At 47.8% G+C, this 20,897-nt stretch overlaps 1 protein-coding gene across 1 annotated transcript in view; it reads right to left on the bottom strand.

Annotated features, from left to right (window-relative positions):
- Positions 1-20,897, bottom strand: part of Usp14 (ubiquitin specific protease 14) — a 91,041-nt gene that overhangs the window by 55,570 nt on the left and 14,574 nt on the right. Inside the window, exon 2 of the mRNA XM_068360788.1 lies at positions 8,757-8,935. Within this exon, the coding sequence (XP_068216889.1) occupies positions 8,757-8,935 (179 nt within the window). The remainder of the gene's footprint in view (positions 1-8,756; positions 8,936-20,897) is intronic.

Genomic DNA, 20,897 nt, shown 5'->3' with positions numbered 1-20,897 from the left:
TTGTTAGCTTCAATTCCGAAAGCCTGTGCCAGACTGAAACCGGTTACTCGTCCTACCCCGGTTACCTGGTTCCTTAATGATGTACTCAAATTGGCTTCTGATACCATTAACAGTTCTTGTGATTACATTCCCCTTCTCAGGAAAACACTTTTCCTGGTGAGTTTGGCTTCCGGGGCAAGAATTTCTGAACTGGCAGCTTTGTCAAGAGACCCGGGTCATATTGAGTTCCTTCCTTCGGGAGAGGTCCTTCTTTCACCTAACAAATTCTTTTTAGCTAAGAACGAAGACCCTCAGAACAGATGGTCCTCCTGGAAAATTGTTCCCCTCACGCAAGATCCGTCTCTGTGCCCTGTTACTACTCTTAAGTCTTATTTATCCCGGACCTCCTCTAACTCCTCCGGGCCTCTATTCGTTAGAGAACAAGGCGGTACCATTACCATTAAAGGGATCAGGCAACAAATTTTGTATTTTATTAAACAAGCTAGCCCTGACTCTTTTCCTCTTGCACATGATATCAGAGCGGTTGCTACTTCGGTGAACTTTTTTCACCACATGAATTTTACGGATCTTTCCAGGTATACAGGGTGGAAGTCACCGTCAGTGTTCAAGAAACACTATCTTAAACATTTGGAAGCCCTTAAATTTCCTACAGTAGCTGCAGGGAGCGTAGTTACCCCCAGGTAACTCACATGTTAATTCCTTGTCATTTTATCTCTCCCCCTTACCTGCCTCATTTATACCCTATTTGTATTCGTTGGTTTTGCACCTGATTACTATTACTATATTTGTAAATTTTTGACTCCTGAGTATCTGTATATATCATCACTCACGGCATTATTATACCTTACCTTTTTTGTCAATTGTTCTACCAAGTGGATTTATGTTCTTTTTAAGATACCCTTATAGCTGTTTTTGGCACTCATCTCTGATTAAAGTAACTTGTATTTCCCTTATGTTTATGTTTTTTCCTTTATTTTGCAAGTTTGGTGACATTTCTCTTGTATATATTCACTGGCCGGCACAGGTTCAAGCCCAGAAAAGGGATTTTGACGTAGGAAAAATCTATTTCTGGGCGAGGGACCTGTGCCGCCCAGTGAACCCTCCCAGCTCCTCTCCCTTGGAGTCCCCAAACTTTGAGTGCTAAGGAGTTGGGTTCTGAGCGGATGCAGAGTTGGTGGTGCCGAGTGAGGTTGAACGGCTCTCCTCTATTGGGGTCTTTGTCGTGGATGAATCTAAATAGTGCGGGACCTCTGGATTATACGCCCAATTCTATACCGACACCAATAGGTGAGCGAGCTAGTTAACCTAGCACTCCTTTACATTTTTTCTCTGGTATATTTAGCAGTAAATTACCTAAGAATAAGTGCTAATAGGAGCTTATTCACTGGGCGGCACAGGTCCCTCGCCCAGAAATAGATTTTTCCTACGTCAAAATCCCTTTTTTATGAATAGTACTTAACTGGCAGTTATATATATATAGCTGATTCACACATTTGGAGGAGGGAAACAGACAGTAAACATCGTTGGGGAAACAACAAAAGAGTTGTAGGAGATAAAAACAACTTGATTCCTTGCCTGCTGAGGTAGCTGATTCAAAGGTACAGCCTTTAGAGTGGCTTTCCCTTAGGAGAGTTTATCCAGGAGTAAGCCTGCAAAGCTGCAAAAAACTCAATCTAGTCTGTCAAAGGGATAAGACCAACAACTTGACTAGACTTCAGAAACTACCTTCGCCCCATAGGATAAAAACTGCAACCTTACTAAAACTAACCACCTAACCCTGCAACATAGACATAAACTATCTATCTAGACTGAGGGAACCGCACCACAAGACGAAGTCCTCAGACCATCATAAAAACACAAACCCTCATACATGCATATAAACCAAGGTTGAGTGGGGTTATAAACTCCTTTGCCTAATACAGAAACCGCAGCTATGTATGGGCCCAAGGTATAGCACTTGCCAAAGTCTACTCTCACCTCTCTAAGTTAATGAGAAGCGAAGACAGAGTTGCTTCTCTAGAAAATAGCATCCATGAATAGCCTAACTAACATATATTCCTGATATGCCAGAGAGGTAGCAATGGCCCTCACTTTGTGAGCCCGAAATTTCAAAAGGGCGAAGTGTTCCTCCTCACATAAGAGGTGGGCTTCCCTAATTTTCTCCCTCAGGAAAAAGGACAAAGCATACTTAGACAGGGGTTTTTGGCGGATCTTTCACTGAACACCATATCAAGTTGGATGCACAGCTCACGTTCATAGTGTGAGCCAAAAAAACTTTGAGGGACCTAACTGGGCAGAGGAGTCTTTCCTTCTCTCGACCCACTAGGTTCGTGAGGTTAATGACATCAAACGTCGTAGGACAGGGTTACGAAGGGTTCTCGCTCTTTACGAGAAAGATGAACCTTAAGGCACAAACTGCCCTATCCTAATTGAAGCTCACCCTCTTCCCAATCGCCAGGACTTCGCTGACCTCTTGGCATTCGCTAGAATCATAAGGGAGAGGGTTTTCTTCGCTACAACCCGAAGAGAGGCTAGCGAGATAGGTTCAAATTTCTTGGAGCACAGAAACTTAAACACCACATCCAGGTATAAGAGTACCTATTACGTCGTCTAAAGACCCAATGAGGTCCTGCAAACCTTGATTTTGGGACAACTCTAGGCCTCTATGCCTAAAGAAGGGCGGAGAGCATACTGCTGTATCCATTGATGGTAGATACAGCCAGCTTAGCATCCTGTCTGAGGTACAAGAAGAAGTCTGCAATCTGGCTCAGAGAGGTAGTGGATGAGGAAACTTATGCCGCCTGCACCAAGCTATAAAGGTCTCCCACCTAGATTGGTAGACTCTTTGTGAAGAGATCCTCCTTGCTCTGGCGATAGATTTCGTCGCTTGTGCCGAAAAGCCTCGAGATCTGACAAGCTTCTAGTCAGTCTGAAGGAAGTCAGTAGAGAGCAAGGGGGGTAAGATGATACCTCTCGAAGAGGGGCTGTTTGAGAAGATCTGGACTTGCCTAAGTCTTCTTGGGAAGTCCATCAACATGCCCATCACTTCCGAAAACCATTCCCTAGCAGGCCAGAATGGAGCCGCTAGGATCATTCGCCCCGAATCGAGGAGAGCAAATTTCCTGAAGACCAGATTGATGATCTCGAACGGGGGCAACGCAAACATGTCCACCCCCGTCCAATCCATCAGGAAGGAGTCCACTGCTACAGCTTCCTCGTCCGGGGCTAGGCAGCAGCAGCAGGGGATCCTCTTCTTCCAGTTGGAGGCAAAAAGGTCTGTTACAGGTCTGCCCCACAACATCCAGAGACTGACAGACTTGCGGGTTGAGAGACCATTCTGAGGGAAAACAAGACTCTTCCTGCTGAGCATGTTTGCCCCGATATTTCTTGCCCTAGAACAAACCTCCTTTCTAGATCCAACAAATCAGAACGAAGGCGTCCTTGATCTCGACACACGATTCGACTAGTGTCATCACGAAGTCCTAGATTCTCATGTTCAGAGTCATGCCTCATGCTAGAACTTCGACGTCGAGCGTCCTGAAAGACGAGAAGCCGATCGTCCTGTAAGACGTGGCGCCGATAGTCCTGTAAGACACGGCGCCAAAAGACCTGTAAGACGCGGTGCCAAAAGTCCTGTAAGACGTGGAGCCGAGAGGTTAACAGAGCGAGACGCTGAACGTTCTAAAAGACAAGGTGCTGAGCGTCCTGGTGTCAGAAGAGACTCTTCTTGTTGACAGGAAGACCTAATTATTTGATAGGCTCAACGTTATCTAAAAATCCAGATACAGGGACGCTCTGATTTCTCCAGAGAGCAGTATTCCGCTACATAAAGCAAAAGTTACGTGAACATGAGAGGGGAGGAGCTGAGACCAAAACACACGCCCTAAACTAACCCATTCTACACCCGTTCTTCCTTGTAAACAAACCTCAGATAAAGTTTGATTGCATAGCCTGCCACTTAGACTCCTCTCTAGAACTGGGAGAGAGAATCGTTGTAGCTAAAAACTAAAGGAGGTTTCCCTATAAAAGGAAAAAGTAATCCTCCTCCAGAAGAAGTACTGACCAAAGGTCTGCTCCCCTCTTCTCCAAAGATTTTGATGTCTCCATGGAGAACTTTGACTTCTGAATGAAGGCGTAAAGAGCATTTACGTCCAGGACCGGACAAAAGACTCCCTCTCCCAAAAGAGAGACATTGAAGTTGCAAAGTCGGTTAGGCAGACAGAAGTAACAAAGTCTGGCTCTTACTATTGTTAGTCATCAAAGGTTTCTGTTTTAAGAAACAAAAATTAATATATTCTTAAAGCTCCATTAATGACCACGTGAAAACTCAGAGGGTGGGGAACATGGAGCAACAGAACTTAGGATCCTCTCCTTCTGTTAACCTCAAACAATTCAACAGGAGAAAAGTGATCACTAAAGTCATCCTTGACAAAGATCTTATAAGACGTGGCGTGGCCCTGAAAGGACAAGGCGGCGATCGTCCTATCATCCTGAAAGACGAGGCTGCCCTCGCCCCGAAAGACGAGGCTGCCCTCGCCCCGAAAGACGAGGCTGCCCTCGCCCCGAAAGACGAGGCTGCCCTCGCCCCGAAAGACGAGGCTGCCCTCGCCCCGAAAGACGAGGCTGCCCTCGCCCCGAAAGACGAGGCTGCCCTCGCCCCGAAAGACGAGGCTGCCCTCGCCCCGAAAGACGAGGCTGCCCTCGCCCCGAAAGACGAGGCTGCCCTCGCCCCGAAAGACGAGGCTGCCCTCGCCCCGAAAGACGAGGCTGCCCTCGCCCCGAAAGACGAGGCTGCCCTCGCCCCGAAAGACGAGGCTGCCCTCGCCCCGAAAGACGAGGCTGCCCTCGCCCCGAAAGACGAGGCTGCCCTCGCCCCGAAAGACGAGGCTGCCCTCGCCCCGAAAGACGAGGCTGCCCTCGCCCCGAAAGACGAGGCTGCCCTCGCCCCGAAAGACGAGGCTGCCCTCGCCCCGAAAGACGAGGCTGCCCTCGCCCCGAAAGACGAGGCTGCCCTCGCCCCGAAAGACGAGGCTGCCCTCGCCCCGAAAGACGAGGCTGCCCTCGCCCCGAAAGACGAGGCTGCCCTCGCCCCGAAAGACGAGGCTGCCCTCGCCCCGAAAGACGAGGCTGCCCTCGCCCCGAAAGACGAGGCTGCCCTCGCCCCGAAAGACGAGGCTGCCCTCGCCCCGAAAGACGAGGCTGCCCTCGCCCCGAAAGACGAGGCTGCCCTCGCCCCGAAAGACGAGGCTGCCCTCGCCCCGAAAGACGAGGCTGCCCTCGCCCCGAAAGACGAGGCTGCCCTCGCCCCGAAAGACGAGGCTGCCCTCGCCCCGAAAGACGAGGCTGCCCTCGCCCCGAAAGACGAGGCTGCCCTCGCCCCGAAAGACGAGGCTGCCCTCGCCCCGAAAGACGAGGCTGCCCTCGCCCCGAAAGACGAGGCTGCCCTCGCCCCGAAAGACGAGGCTGCCCTCGCCCCGAAAGACGAGGCTGCCCTCGCCCCGAAAGACGAGGCTGCCCTCGCCCCGAAAGACGAGGCTGCCCTCGCCCCGAAAGACGAGGCTGCCCTCGCCCCGAAAGACGAGGCTGCCCTCGCCCCGAAAGACGAGGCTGCCCTCGCCCCGAAAGACGAGGCTGCCCTCGCCCCGAAAGACGAGGCTGCCCTCGCCCCGAAAGACGAGGCTGCCCTCGCCCCGAAAGACGAGGCTGCCCTCGCCCCGAAAGACGAGGCTGCCCTCGCCCCGAAAGACGAGGCTGCCCTCGCCCCGAAAGACGAGGCTGCCCTCGCCCCGAAAGACGAGGCTGCCCTCGCCCCGAAAGACGAGGCTGCCCTCGCCCCGAAAGACGAGGCTGCCCTCGCCCCGAAAGACGAGGCTGCCCTCGCCCCGAAAGACGAGGCTGCCCTCGCCCCGAAAGACGAGGCTGCCCTCGCCCCGAAAGACGAGGCTGCCCTCGCCCCGAAAGACGAGGCTGCCCTCGCCCCGAAAGACGAGGCTGCCCTCGCCCCGAAAGACGAGGCTGCCCTCGCCCCGAAAGACGAGGCTGCACTCGCCCCGAAAGACGAGGCTGCACTCGCCCCGAAAGACGAGGCTGCACTCGCCCCGAAAGACGAGGCTGCACTCGCCCCGAAAGACGAGGCTGCACTCGCCCCGAAAGACGAGGCTGCACTCGCCCCGAAAGACGAGGCTGCACTCGCCCCGAAAGACGAGGCTGCACTCGCCCCGAAAGACGAGGCAGCACTCGCCCCGAAAGACGAGGCTGCATTCGCCCTGAAAGACGAGGCTGCATTCGCCCTGAAAGACGAGGCTGCATTCGCCCTGAAAGACGAGGCTGCATTCGCCCTGAGTCGCCCTGAAAGACAAAGCTGCATTCGTCCTGAAAGACGAGGCTGCATTCGTCCTGAAAGACGAGGCTGCATTCGCCCTGAAAGACGAGGCTGCATTAGTCCTGAAAGACGAGGCAGCATTCGTCCTGAAAGACGAGGCTGCATTCGTCCTGAAAGACGAGGCTGCATTAGTCCTGAAAGACGAGGCTGCATTAGTCCTGAAAGATGAGGCAGCATTCGTCCTGAAAGACGAGGCAGCATTCGCCCTGAAAGACGAAGCAGCATTCGCCCTGAAAGACGAGGCTGCATTCGCCCTGAAAGACGAGGCTGCATTCGCCCTGAAAGACGAGGCTGCATTCGCCCTGAAAGACGAGGCTGCATTCGCCCTGAAAGAGGAGGCTGCATTTGCCCTGAAAGACGAGGCTGTATTCGTCCTGACAGACGAGGCAGCATTCGCTCTGAAAGACGAGGCTGCATTAGTCCTGAAAGACGAGGCTGCATTAGTCCTGAAAGACGAGGCTGCATTCGCCCTGAAAGACGGGTTGCATTTGCCCTGAAAGACGAGGCTGCATTCGTCCTGTCTTGAAAGACTTAGCGCCGAGCGTTAAGGCAAAATGATATTCATTATGCCGCTCGGCGCGTTCGGTTCCGACCAGAGGGTTCATAAGGCCGACTGGCGCTCTGGGACAAAAACCGAGTCAATGATGGTTTGTAAGCATTGACATTAGCAGAGAATATCTATGACTTAAAGTATTGCCATTAAAATCAAAAGTGATGCAATGCAAAACTCTAAAAGCAGTGTAAGAATCTTAACGTTCAACGCTCTTTGCTTTCCCATGGCAAGGGCGAGCATTCTTGGGAACGTTAACAGGAACGCTCCCGAGGGCGTTTGCTCGTGAGCTAACGCCTCTCGTTTCCTTTCGCCGATCGACGTTCCTTCTCCCATGGGCCAGGGAGCTTGGAAGAGGTCTAAGGCTAGGAAAACAACGTCCCTGTGCTGAAAGAATCCAATGCCTAATTTAGCACTTAAAACTTGCACTATTAAACTCTTACACAAAAAACCATAATTAGTCCTGCCCGTTGTGAGAGAACTTATTCTTCTGCCACGGGCTTGAATGAGAAAGCAAAATTGTCTCTAGTACTTGCTATATAAACTGTAACAAAATATTTTTATAGAATATTAAACTGACATTTCCATAATAAAATAAACTTTCAAACATACTTACCCGGCGGTCACAAAAAGAAAAAAACCACCGGGCAAGAGATGAGATTAAAAATACATGTTGAAGACACTCACCCGGTAGTTACATATAACCACCGGTAAAATTAAATGTCATAAATACCTACCCGGTAGTTACATACAAACGCCGGGAAAGTTATACGTTAAAGATTAAAATGAACAGAAAAAAGGGAAAACAAATGTAATCCACAATTAATTCAAAGGGTTTTCAAAAACAAGCGAGTTGTAATGATAAAAAGAACAGATATAGCAATAACGTATCTATATATATAAATGTAAACAATAGGAACATATAAATGAAAATGCTACTAAAACTAGAATTCCTATATAAATTAGCTGTTGTTGGAGAATAATAGCCAACACTTTAATTCCCATATCGAAAAGAACGCTACCAAGGCATGTTGGGACTGCACCGATAGTAACGAGTAACAGCGTAAATTAACCATACGCTAGTTCTATTTAATTTATGAAATTAGATCGATGATTTAAAGAACGAATACCAAATGGACAAATATTTCTTTAAAATTTTACATTAAAAGTTAAAAAACTTAAATAAGTGGAATTCCTCCCATTCTTTGCATAAAACAAATAAAGAGAATTTGCAAGACATACATGAAGATTACGTCACACGACTGTGACGTCATAGAGTTGCCGGAACGTATTTCCGTCATCAGGATTAAAAACTTCGCACCTAAAATATAGTGCACAAACAAAACCTCTGCATACAAACTGTGAGGATCAACCGACACTTTTGGTAACCTCACCTTGCATACATCACTCGCACAAACACGAAAATTAAGTTATCACTCATGATAAACAAAGTAAATAATAATAATAAAACACGATTGCCAAAACCCTAAATCAGTGTACTTCACCAAACGAAGTCCAAAAAAGCGAAGAAGGGAAAATGATTCGAAAAACTCTCAATGGTGGACCGACGATGTTTTCGATCCAGCCGGCAGAGATGAACTGAAGTCTTGGACACGGGAATGATTCCTTGGACCACCCTGTGACGGGTGTTACCACCTACCTCCCAACCACCACAAGGCGGTTGCCTCGTTTTGAAATTTAGAGATATCAGCTATATATATATATATATAACTGCCAGGTAAGTACTATTCATAAAAAAACATGTTTGGTACTTTTTACAAATGTATATTATAAAACAATACATAATCTACATTAACCACTTACATCTTTCATCTTGATGCCATCCCAGGTTTCATCTTTGATAGTCGCACCCCTAAGCATGATTTTCTGACGGTGAGGTTGTACCCCTGTCAGGGCAAACAACTGAGCCTTGAAAACCATTGGAGGTTCCCCAGTGTCCAGCTCGATATCTGGGTACATTTCCTTTCCCCATTTTACTTTAACTGTAAAGAAGAGATAATAAAATTAGTTATAAAAAAATTTATGGAAAGTTAAAAAAATTAGTTAAAAATACATCTTCCTTGACAAAAGTAAATAACTAGGATTCCAAATTGCTTATCAAAAAATACATTAATTTATAAAACAATTATATATCAATCTCATATTAAAGACTCTAATCCCTTGCTTGTGCAGTACCACATACAAGGTATTAATGGGTACAACTGAAATCTTCCTTTCAAAGTAATCTTGAAAAATGTTATTTTCATTAGTAAAATAAATTTTTGAATATACTTACCCGATAATCATGTAGCTGTCAACTCCGTTGCCCGACAGAATTCTACGGAAGGGATACGCCAGCGATTACTATACTAGAAGGGGGTGTACTCACCAGCGCCACCTGTGGCCAGGTACTGCAGTACTTCTTGTTGACACCACCTCAATTTTTCCTCGGTCCACTGGTTCTCTATGGGGAGGAAGGGTGGGTCAATTAAATCATGATTATCGGGTAAGTATATTCAAAAATTTATTTTACTAATGAAAATAACATTTTTCAATATTAAACTTACCCGATAATCATGTAGCTGATTCACACCCAGGGAGGCGGGTGAAAACCAGTGTACATGACTATAAGATAGCTAAGTATCCCGTATTTCATATTATCAGTTATTCAAAATAACAATGAAATTATAAGTACCTGGTAAGGAAGTCGACTTGAACCATTACTCTGCCTTTAATAAGTTCGTCTTCCTTACTGAGCGCAGCGTTCCTCTTAGGAGGCTGAACAACCCAAAGGTGCTGAAGTATACAGGGCTGCAACCCATACTAAAGGACCTCTACACAACCTTTAACCCAGGCGCTTCTCAAGAACGAATTGACCACCCGCCAAATCAAAAAGGATGCGGAAGGCTTCTTAGCCTACCGTAACAACCAAAAAACAACAATAAAAGCATTCAAGAGAAAGGTTAAAAAAGGTTATGGGATTAAGGGAATGTAGTGGCTGAGCCCTCACCTACTACTGCACTCGCTGCTACGAATGGTCCCAGGGTGTAGCAGTTCTCGTAAAGAGACTGGACATCTTTAAGATAAAATGATGCAAACACTGACTTGCTCCTCCAATAAGTTGCATCCATAATGCTCTGCAGAGAACGGTTCTGTTTAAAGGCCATCGAAGTGGCTACAGCTCTCACTTCGTGGGTCCTTACCTTCAGCAAAGCAAGGTCTTCATCCTTCATGTGAGAATGGGCTTCTCTAATCAGAAGCCTTATATAATACGAAACTGCGTTTTTGGACATAGGCATCGAAGGTTTCTTGATTGCACACCATAAGGCTTCTGACTGTCCTCGTATAGGTTTTGACCTATTAAGATAGTATTTCAGAGCTCTGACAGGGCAAAGAACTCTTTCTAGCTCGTTACCCACCATGTTGGAAAGGCTAGGAATTTCAAACGATCTAGGCCAAGGACGTGAAGGAAGTTCATTCTTAGCTAAAAATCCGAGCTGTAAAGAACATGTTGCTGATTCGGATGTGAACCCAATGTTCTTGCTGAAGGCGTGAACCTCACTAACTCTTTTAGCTGTTGCAAGGCAGACGAGGAAAAGAGTTTTGAGAGTAAGGTCTTTGAAGGAAGCTGACTGGAGAGGTTCGAACCTAGGAGACATAAGGAACCTTAAGACTACGTCTAGATTCCAGCCTGGAGTGGATAGATGACGTTCTTTAGAAGTCTCGAAAGATTTAAGGATGTCTTGAAGGTCCTTGTTGGATGAAAGGTCCAAACCTCTGTGGCGGAGAACTGAAGCCAACATACTTCTGTACCCTTTAATCGTCGGAGCCGAAAGGGATCTCACATTCCTTAGATGTAATAGGAAGTCAGCTACTTGGGTTACAGAGGTATTGGTAGAGGAAACTGCATTGGCTCTGCACCAGCTTCGGAAGACTTCCCACTTGGATTGGTAGACTCTACGAGTGGATACCCTCCTTGCTCTGGCAATCGCTCTGGCTGCCTCCTTCGAAAAGCCTCTAGCTCTAGCGAATCTTTCGACAGTCTGAAGGCAGTCAGACGAAGAGCGTGGAGGTTTGGGTGTACCTTGTTTACGTGAGGTTGACGTAGAAGGTCCACTCTTAGAGGGAGAGTCCTGGGAACGTCGACCAGCCATTGTAGTACCTCTGTGAACCATTCTCTTGCAGGCCAAAGGGGAGCAACCAGCGTCAGCCGTGTCCCTTCGTGCGAGACGAACTTCTGAATGACTCTGTTGATGATCTTGAACGGCGGGAATGCATATAGGTCGAGATGGGACCAATTCAGCAGAAAAGCATCCACGTGAACTGCTGCTGGGTCTGGAACTGGGGAACAGTACAAAGGAAGCCTCTTGGTCATGGAGGTGGCGAACAGATCTATCGTAGGCTGACCCCACAAGGTCCAAAGTCTGTTGCACACGCTCTTGTGAAGGGTCCATTCCGTGGGGATGACTTGATCTTTTCTGCTGAGGCGATCTGCTGAGACGTTCATGTTGCCCTGAATGAACCTCGTTACCAGAGTGAGATTTAGACTTCTTGACCAAATGAGGAGGTCCCTTGCTATCTCGTACAGCTTCCTCGAATGGGTCCCTCCCTGCTTGGAGATGTAAGCCAAGGCTGTGGTGTTGTCGGAGTTCACCTCCACCACCTTGCCTAACAGGAGGGACTTGAAGTTCATTAAGGCCAGATGAACTGCCAGCAGCTCCTTGCAGTTGATGTGGAGCGTTTCCTGTTCCTTGTTCCACGTTCCCGAGCATTCCTGTCCGTTCAAGGTCGCGCCCCAGCCCGAGTCTGATGCGTCCGAGAAGAGATGAAGATTGGGGGTCTGAATCGCTAACGATAGACCCTCCTTGAGAAGGATGTTGGTTTTCCACCACAAGAGAGTAGTCTTCATCTCTTTGGTGACAGGAATAGAGACTGCTTCGAGCGTCAATTCCTTGTCCCAATGAGCTGCTAGATGGAATTGGAGAGGGCGGAGGTGGAGTCTCCCTAACTCGACGAACAGGGCTAACGATGACAGGGTCCCTGTTAGACTCATCCACTGTCTCACCGAGCAACTGTTCCTCTTCAGCATGCTCAGGATGCATTCTAGGGCTTGGCTTATCCTTGGGGCCGATGGAAAAGCCCGAAAAGCCTGACTCCGAATCTCCATTCCCAGGTAAACGATGGATTGGGAGGGAATGAGTAGGGACTTCTCTAAGTTGACCAATAGACCCAGTTCCTTGATCAAGTCCAAAGTCCAGTTGAGACTCTCCAGACAGCGACGACTTGTGGGGGCTCTTAACAGCCAGTCGTCTAAATAAAGGGAGGCTCTGATGTTCGAAGAGTGGAGGAATTTTGCAATATTCCTCATCAGATGTGTAAACACCATAGGAGCTGTGCTTAGGCCAAAACACAGGGCTTGGAATTGGTACACAACCTTTCCAAAAACGAATCTCAGGAAAGGTTGGGAGTCTGGATGAATAGGAACGTGAAAGTAAGCGTCTTCAGATCCAACGAGACCATCCAGTCCTCCTGCCTGACCGCTGCTAGGACCGACTTCGTCGTCTCCATAGTGAACGTCTGCTTGGTGACATAAGCATTGAGCGCGCTGACGTCCAGCACCGGTCTCCAACCTCCTGTCTTCTTGGCCACCAGAAAGAGCCGGTTGTAGAAGCCCGGGGATTGATGGTCCCGGACTATCACCACTGCCTTCTTCTGTAACAGGAGCAACACCTCCTGGTGTAATGCTAGCCTCTTGTCCTTTTCCTTGTAGTTGGGAGAGAGGTTGATGGGAGAAGTGGTCAGAGGGGGATTGCGGCAGAATAGTATCCTGTAACCCTCCCTTAGCCACTTGACAGACTGGGCGTCTGCACCTCTTCTTTCCCAAGCTTGCCAGAAGGTCTTGAGTCTGGCTCCTAGTGCTGTCTGGAGAGGAGGAGAGTCAGTGTTTGCCTTTTGAAGTCTTGGGACCTTTCCTAGACCTGCTCCTGGAAGAGTCTGGACGGGTACTTCCTCGGCTGGGGGCTCTGCCACGAAAGGGCGGAATAAATCTCGTAGCAGGAGTATCGGCTACTGGGGTGCGGTAGGTTCTGGGAACTGAAGGAGCAACCTTAGCCTTACGAGCTGAAGAGGCCACAAGGTCATGAGTGTCCTTCTGAATAAGGGCCGCAGACAATTCTTTGATAAGCTCCTCAGGAAACAGGAACTTAGAAAGCGGAGCAAAAAGTAACTGAGACCTTTGACAAGAGGTGATGCCAGTAGAAAGAAAAGTGCAAAGTTGTTCCCTTTTCTTGAGTACTCCTGAAACAAACATTGATGCAAGTTCGCCGGACCCATCCCGAATTGCTTTATCCATACAGGACATTATAAGCATGGCTGAGTCCTTGTCCGCAGGGGCAGTCTTCTTGCTCAAGGCCCCCAGGCACCAGTCGAGAAAATTAAAAATCTCAAAGGCATGAAAAATACCCTTTAAGAAGTGGTCTAAGTCGGAAAAGGTCCAGCAGACCTTAGAGCGCCTCATAGCTGATCTACGTGGAGAGTCAACCAAACTTGAGAAGTCAGCCTGGGCAGAGGCAGGGACTCCCAAGCCTGGTTCCTCTCCTGTGGCATACCATACGCCCGCCTTAGACGTCAGCTTAGTAGGAGGGAACATAAAAGAAGTCTTCCCTAGTTGCTGTTTGGACTGCAACCAATCCCCTAATATTCTTAAAGCTCTCTTAGAAGATCTCGCAAAGACGAGCTTAGTATAGGCCGACTTAACAGGTTGCATGCCTAGCGAAAACTCAGATGGAGGAGAGCGAGGGGTAGCAGAAACAAAATGATCCGGGTAAACCTCTCTGAAAAGAGCCAGGACCTTGCGAAAGTCAATGGAGGGAGGAGAAGACTTGGGTTCCTCCACGTCCGAAGAGGGATCATCTAGGTGCGCAGCTTCCTCCTCAGAAACCTCATCACCAGAGTGTTGCGAAGCGAGAGGTAAAGTTACAGCGGTGTGCTGAACAGCAGAATCTTGACAAGCGGGTGCATAAACACTTGCGGTTTCATCCTCAAGTCTCTGTTGAAGAGGATGAGGGCTGGTAACGACAAAGTCAAGAGGTTGGGATGAAGGAGGTTCTGCGGCGGTTTGAGGAGCAAGTGTGGAGAGAGGCGACTGTATTAAAACCTGAGGTTCAGGCTGCAAAGACTGGTCAAGTAGAGTAGAGGAAGGTAGGTGCATGCGTTGAGGTGGCTGACTCCTAGCATGAGTTTCCTGTCTCAAGAGTTGCGCTTGCTTCAAGGGTTGAGGTGGATGCGCAGTAGCAGGTTCCTGTCTCACGAGTTGAGGTTCTTGAGGTGTGAGCTGCGAGAGTTGAGGTAGTAGCTGCGCAGAACGCAGTTCCTGTCTCACGAGTTGAGGTTCCTGAGGTGCTAGCCTCAAGAGTTGAGGCTCTCGCCTTGAGGAAAGTTGAGGTAGCAGCTGCGAGAGCTGAGGTGGCTGACTCAAGGATGGTAGAGGTTGTCGTACCTCAAGAGGTTGTTGCCTCGAAGAAGGTCTAACCGCAAGAAAATCTTGCCTCAAAGCATAAGACTCCTGTTCCCATTGCTGAGGTTGCCTTAAGGAAGGTGGAGGTTGCTGCACAACGCTGGTAACTGGCAACTCCGAACGCGGTAAGGTAGCCTGAGGAACCTCAACTTCGTACGCCTGGCAGACTGGACTGCGGTGAGGCGGAGCGCTCGCAGGAGGAGGTGTAACCTTCTCTGCCTGAAACTCACGCATTAAGACCGCAAGCTGCGACTGCATGGACTGCAGCAAAGTCATCTTGGGATCAACAGACGATAAGGTCTGTTGAGGCAAAACCTTAACAGAAGATGAGGTCTGTTGAGGTATCGCCTTACCTCTCTTAGGAGGTGTGCAGTCACCTGATGACTGCGGAGAGTCAGAGCTAACCCAATGACTGCATCCGGGTTGTTGAACTCTTGAGGTCTGGACTTTACGTTTAAGAGGTCTTGAGACCTGAGTCCAGCGTTTTCTCCCCGAAATTTCTTCTGCAGACGAGGAAAATAAGGGCTCAATCGTCTGCGGGTGGGAGTGACGGTCTCTGTAAGACACGCCCGCAACCACCGAGGATACTTCTGTGCGCCGATCAAGGCCTGCCGAACCCTTTTGCCCTTCGACATTGCTTCTCCCCTGGGCTTGGGAGCTTGCAAGAGGTCCCGGACTGGGAGGACGACTGGCACGCACAGAAGTACCCTCACGCACAACACTGACACTGACACTAGCACTCGGCACCGCACTGACACTAGCACTCGGCACAGCACTGGCACTACCACTTCCCACTGCACTTTTGACCTTAAGTTCCTTGACGTCCGCCAAGAGGAACTTGTGGTCACTCACTACCGATTCCACTTTGTCACCTAAAGCCTGAATGGCACGCAAAACATCGGACATATCAGGCTGAGCACAAATAGTAGGATCGGGGGTAGCCACTACAGGGGGAGGAAAAGGTTGAGGATCATGAGGTGAGGAAAAAAGCGAAGAGCGAGCAGAACTCCTCCTATCTCTCTCTCTCTCTAACTTAGTGGTATATTTAAGAAATCGAACAAACTCAAGTTCCGAAAGTCCGGCGCATTCCTCACATCGATCTTCCAACTGACAGGCAATTTCCCTACAGTCGGAACAAGCGGTGTGAGGATCAACCGAGGCCTTCGGAATACGCCTATTACAAGACCTACATCGTCTATGGGGAGGGGCTTGAGAAAGGTCGGACATCTTGAATCAAAGAGCTAGTCAAGGGGGGATTCCAAATAAAGCAAAAGATCGTTAACCATTAATCAATCAAATAAAAGCTATCTAAGCTAATAGAAAAGTTTCCAGTATAGCGAAAGCTGAAATCTTAGAGCAATACTTCACCAAAAACCGTGAACAAGACTCCAAAATTATAAGCGTATCCATGAACGTCTTGCCGGAAGCACGACAGAGGAAAAATTGAGGTGGTGTCAACAAGAAGTACTGCAGTACCTGGCCACAGGTGGCGCTGGTGAGTACACCCCCTTCTAGTATAGTGATCGCTGGCGTATCCCTTCCGTAGAATTCTGTCGGGCAACGGAGTTGACAGCTACATGATTATCGGGTAAGTTTAATATTGAAAAATTAAAAACACTGTCTATATCAGACTTGGTTGCTGAGGTCCTGTAAAATTTGCACCAATCCAAATTCCTTCATCGATTGGATAAAAATCATTAGAAGGCTTTTATATACAAGCCACTCTATAAAAAATAGTGTCTTGAAAACACTTTTGCTCTAAGACAACGGCAGAAAGTCTGTGACTGAATAAATCAATTCTGGAAGATTAACAGCAAGGAACATTCACTACAAGAAGCCACACCAGTGAATCCCTCACTCTGCAAACAATAAAGAACCAACTGTCATTCAGGCATTCACTGATGACCAGACTTTGTTTATCACTAGTCAAATCATGGTGAAGAGAGGGAATAGACATCTGAATTTGATCAAATTTGTAACATGACATCCACCGCCCATATAAGGAACAAAACAATTCAAGACCCCATAAACCTGAGGTGGTAAAGCCCATTTTGCTGGTCTACAAGGACATTTATTTTTCATAATTTGGACGAAATCAGGAATATCACTATAGTGTATTCCTGACTTCACCCAATATAGCAGTCTCTGGCCTTGTTCCTCCTTATTTCTTGATGTAGAACTGAGCTGTTGCGTTGTCTAGTTGCAGAACAATACAAAGATGTTATAATCTGCCTATAACTAAGAACTCGGTCTGGAAAAGAGCTTTGAGTACTTAACTTTAGATAGTTGGTAGAATCAAGGATCCAATACTGATCGTGATAAGTGTGTAGATATCAAATAAATCTTCCAAGTATCTTTAAAAATGTTATTTTCATTAGTAAAATAAATTTTTGAATATACTTACCCGATAATCATGTAGCTGTCAACTCTGTTGCCCGACAGAATTCTACGGAAGGGATACGCCAGCGATCGCTATACAAGAGGGGGGTGTACTCACAAGCGCCACCTGTGGCCAGGTACTGCAGTACTTCTTGTTGACACCACCTCAATTTTTCCTCGGTCCACTGGTTCTATGGGGAGGAAGGGTGGGTCAATTAAATCATGATTATCGGGTAAGTATATTCAAAAATTTATTTTACTAATGAAAATAACATTTTTCAATATTAAACTTACCCGATAATCATGTAGCTGATTCACACCCAGGGAGGTGGGTGAAAACCAGTGTACATGTATATCAAGAAGCTAAGTATCCCGTATTTCATATTATCAGTTATTCAAAATAACAATGAAATTACAAGTACCTGGTAAGGAAGTCGACTTGAGCCATTACTCTGCCTTAAATAAGTTCGTCTTCCTTACTGAGCGCAGCGTTCCTCTTAGGAGGCTGAACAACTCTAAGGTGCTGAAGTATCAAGGGCTGCAACCCATACTAAAGGACCTCATCACAACCTTTAACCTCGGCGCTTCTCAAGAAAGAATTGACCACCCGCCAAATCAACAAGGATGTGGAAGGCTTCTTAGCCGACCGTACAACCCATAAAAAGTATTCAAGAGAAAGGTTAAAAGGTTATGGGATTATGGGAATGTAGTGGCTGAGCCCTCGCCTACTACTGCATTCGTTGCTACGAATGGTCCCAGGGTGTAGCAGTACTCGTAAAGAGACTGGACATCTTTGAGATAGAATGATGCGAACACTGACTTGCTTCTCCAATAGGTTGCATCCATAACACTCTGCAGAGAACGGTTCTGTTTGAAGGCCACTGAAGTAGCCACAGCTCCCACTTCATGTGTCCTTACCTTCAGCAAAGCAAGGTCTTCTTCCTTCAGATGAGAATGTGCTTCCCTAATCAGAAGCCTGAATAGTAAGAAACTGAGTTCTTAGAACTTGGAAAAGAAGGTTTCTTGATAGCACACCATAAGGCTTCTGATTGTCCTCGTAAAGGTTAAGACCTTTTTAGATAGTACCTAAGAGCTCTAACTGGGCAAAGTACTCTCTCCAGTTCATTCCCCACCAAGTTGGACAGGCTTGGGATCTCGAACGACTTAGGCCAAGGACGTGAAGGAAGCTCGTTTAGCAAAAACCGAGCTGCAAGGAACATGTAGCCGTTTCAGATGTGAAAACAATGATCCTGCTGAAGGCGTGGATCTCACTTACTCTTTTAGCTGTTGTCAAGCACACGAGGAAAAGAGTTTTTAATGTGAGGTCCTAAAAAGAGGCTGATTGGAGAGGTTCAAATCTTGATGACATAAGGAACCTTAGGACCACGTCTAGATTCCAGCCTGGAGTGGACAACCGACGTTCCTTTGAGGTCTCAAAAGACCTAGGGAGGTCCTGTAGATCTTTGTTGGTGGAAAGATCCAAGCCTCTGTGGCGGAAAACCGCTGCCAACATACTTCTGTAACCCTTGATCGTAGGAGCTGAAAGGGATCTTACTTTCCTTAGATGTAACAGGAAGTCAGCAATCTGGGTTACAGTGGTACTGGTTGAGGAAACTGCATTGGTCTTGTACCAGCTACGGAAGACTTCCCCTTGAGACTGATAGATTCTGAGAGTGGATGTTCTCCTTGCTCTGGCAATCGCTCTGGCTGCCTCCTTCGAAAAGCCCCTAGCTCTTGAGAGTCTTTCGAAAGTCTGAAGGCAGTCAGACGAAGAGCGTGGAGGTTTGGGTGTACCTTCTTTACGTGAGGTTGACGTAGAAGGTTCACTCCTAGAGGAAGAGTCCTGGGAATGTCGACCAGCCATTGCAGTACCTCTATGAACCATTCTCTCGCGGGCCAGAGCGGAGCCAACCCACGTCAGCCGTGTCCCTTTGCGAGAGGAGAACTTCTGAAGTACCCTGTTGACAATCTTGAACGGCGGGAATGCATACAGGTCGAGATGGGACCAATCCAGCAGAAAAGCATCCACGTGAACTGCTGCTGGGTCTGGAATCGGAGAACAACACAACAGGAGTCTCTAGGTTATCGAGGTAGCGAACAGATCTATGGTTGGCTGACCCCACAGGGTCCAAAGTCTGCTGCAAACACTCTTGTGAAGGGTCCACTCTGTGGGGATGACCTGACCCTTCCGGCTGAGGCGATCTGCCATGACATTCATACCGCCCTGAATGAACCTCGTTACCAGCGTGAGCTTTCGATCTTTTGACCAGATGAGGAGGTCCCTTGCGATCTAGAACAACTTCCACGAAAGAGTCCCTCCCTGCTTGAAGATGTAAGCCAGGGCTGTGGTGTTGTCAGAGTCCACCTCTACCACCTTGTTAAGCTGGAGGGACTTGAAGTTTATCAAGGCCAGAAGAACCGCCAACAACTCCTTGCAATTGATGTGAAGTGTCCTTTGCTCCTGATTCCATGTTCCCGAGCATTCCTGTCCGTCCAAAGTCGCACCCCAGCCCGTGTCTGATGCGTCCGAGAGGAGACGGCGGTCGGGTTTCTGAACAGCCAAATGTAGACTTCCTTGAGAAGAAAGCTGTTCTTACACCACGCGAGAGAAGACCTCCTCTCTTCGGAAACAGGAACTGAGACCGTCTCTAGCGTCATGTCCTTTATCCAGTGAGCAGCTAGATGATACTGAAGGGGGGGAGGTGGAGTCTCCCTAACACGATGAACAGGGCCAGCGATGAAAGTGTCCCTGTTAGACTCATCCACTACCTGACTGAGCATCGGTTCCTTCTCAGCATGCTCTGGATGCATTCTAGGGCTTGGAAGATCCTTGGGGCCGACGGAAAAGCCCGAAAAGCTCGACTCTGAAGATCCATACCCAGGTAGACAATGGTCTGGGATGGGACGAGCTGAGACTCCTCAAAATTGACCAGGAGGCCCAGTTCCTTGGTCAGATCCATAGTCCATCTGAGAATCTCCAGACAGCGACGACTTGTGGGAGCTCTTAAAAGCCAGTCGTCTGACGGAGCCGGACACAAGATCATGGTACTGCTGCACAGTCTGTGAACTGTCAACCATGGGGAAGCGAGGAAGTACAGTGACAACCCGAAGCTGTCTAGACTGTCTGGGTCGTACAGACAACTCCTTATCGGGTTGCTGAGGTTGCCGCACTGCGTCACAACAAGTCACTTCTGCTGGTTGTTGAACGTCTTCCCAGTGACACACTGACTCCGTAAACAAAAAATCCTCTAACAAGGACTAAGCTTGGACTGCATGTCTTGCAACACAGCTCAAGGTCTATGGGAGCAGGTGTGGTAACAGACGGGGTTAGCGACTGAAGTGGAACCATTACCTTCCCTGGAAGCATGTTATGCTTAAATAAAAGTCCATAGGAGGCTACGCAGCTAAAGGCTCCTCTCCAAATGACAGAGTCCTCAAGGGAATATCAGAAGGAGGGAGAAAAGCACTTTCTCATCTACAGGGACCATATCCGAGAAAAGCTAAGTTCTCTCAGTGAGGGTTTCACTGGTGCAAAAGCAGCAGACTAGAAGGCAACGTTATGAAACTGCTTGACAGTCTAGTGAGTTGGCAACAACAAAAGATGTGTGACTGAGAAGCATGCGGTAAGGTATGCAGAGCATGCTGTATGCAGAGCATGCTGAATGCAGATCATGCTGTATGTAGAGCATGCTGTAAGAGAAGCAGAGCATGTTGCATGGCGTGTAACATTTCTCAGAAATTCCATGACCAGTGCTAGATTGAGTAATATCGCATTACTGTCCATTGAAAGTGCACGTGCCGAGGGAATTGATTTAGACTGTTTTGTTGATGAATTTGATAGCCGGCATGATAATCGTAGAATTAAGCTGCACTAAATATACGATCTATAATCTACTTCACCTCAGGACAGGGAAACTCGCCCTGTTGGCAACACTGCATTACTTCATGCATGTTGCATGGGGTTTTAATATCAACATAATATTTACATTACATTCATAACTCATGATTCATTTTTGTTTTGAAGATATTTTGCCATATTTGCGATTTGTTAAAAATATATTGCAAGGAAT

This window comes from Palaemon carinicauda, chromosome 37, assembly GCF_036898095.1.
Source record: "Palaemon carinicauda isolate YSFRI2023 chromosome 37, ASM3689809v2, whole genome shotgun sequence".
Taxonomy (NCBI): Eukaryota; Metazoa; Arthropoda; class Malacostraca; order Decapoda; family Palaemonidae; genus Palaemon; species Palaemon carinicauda.
The sequence above is the reverse complement of the archived record's forward strand: the minus strand, read 5'-3'. Positions and strand labels throughout refer to the sequence as shown.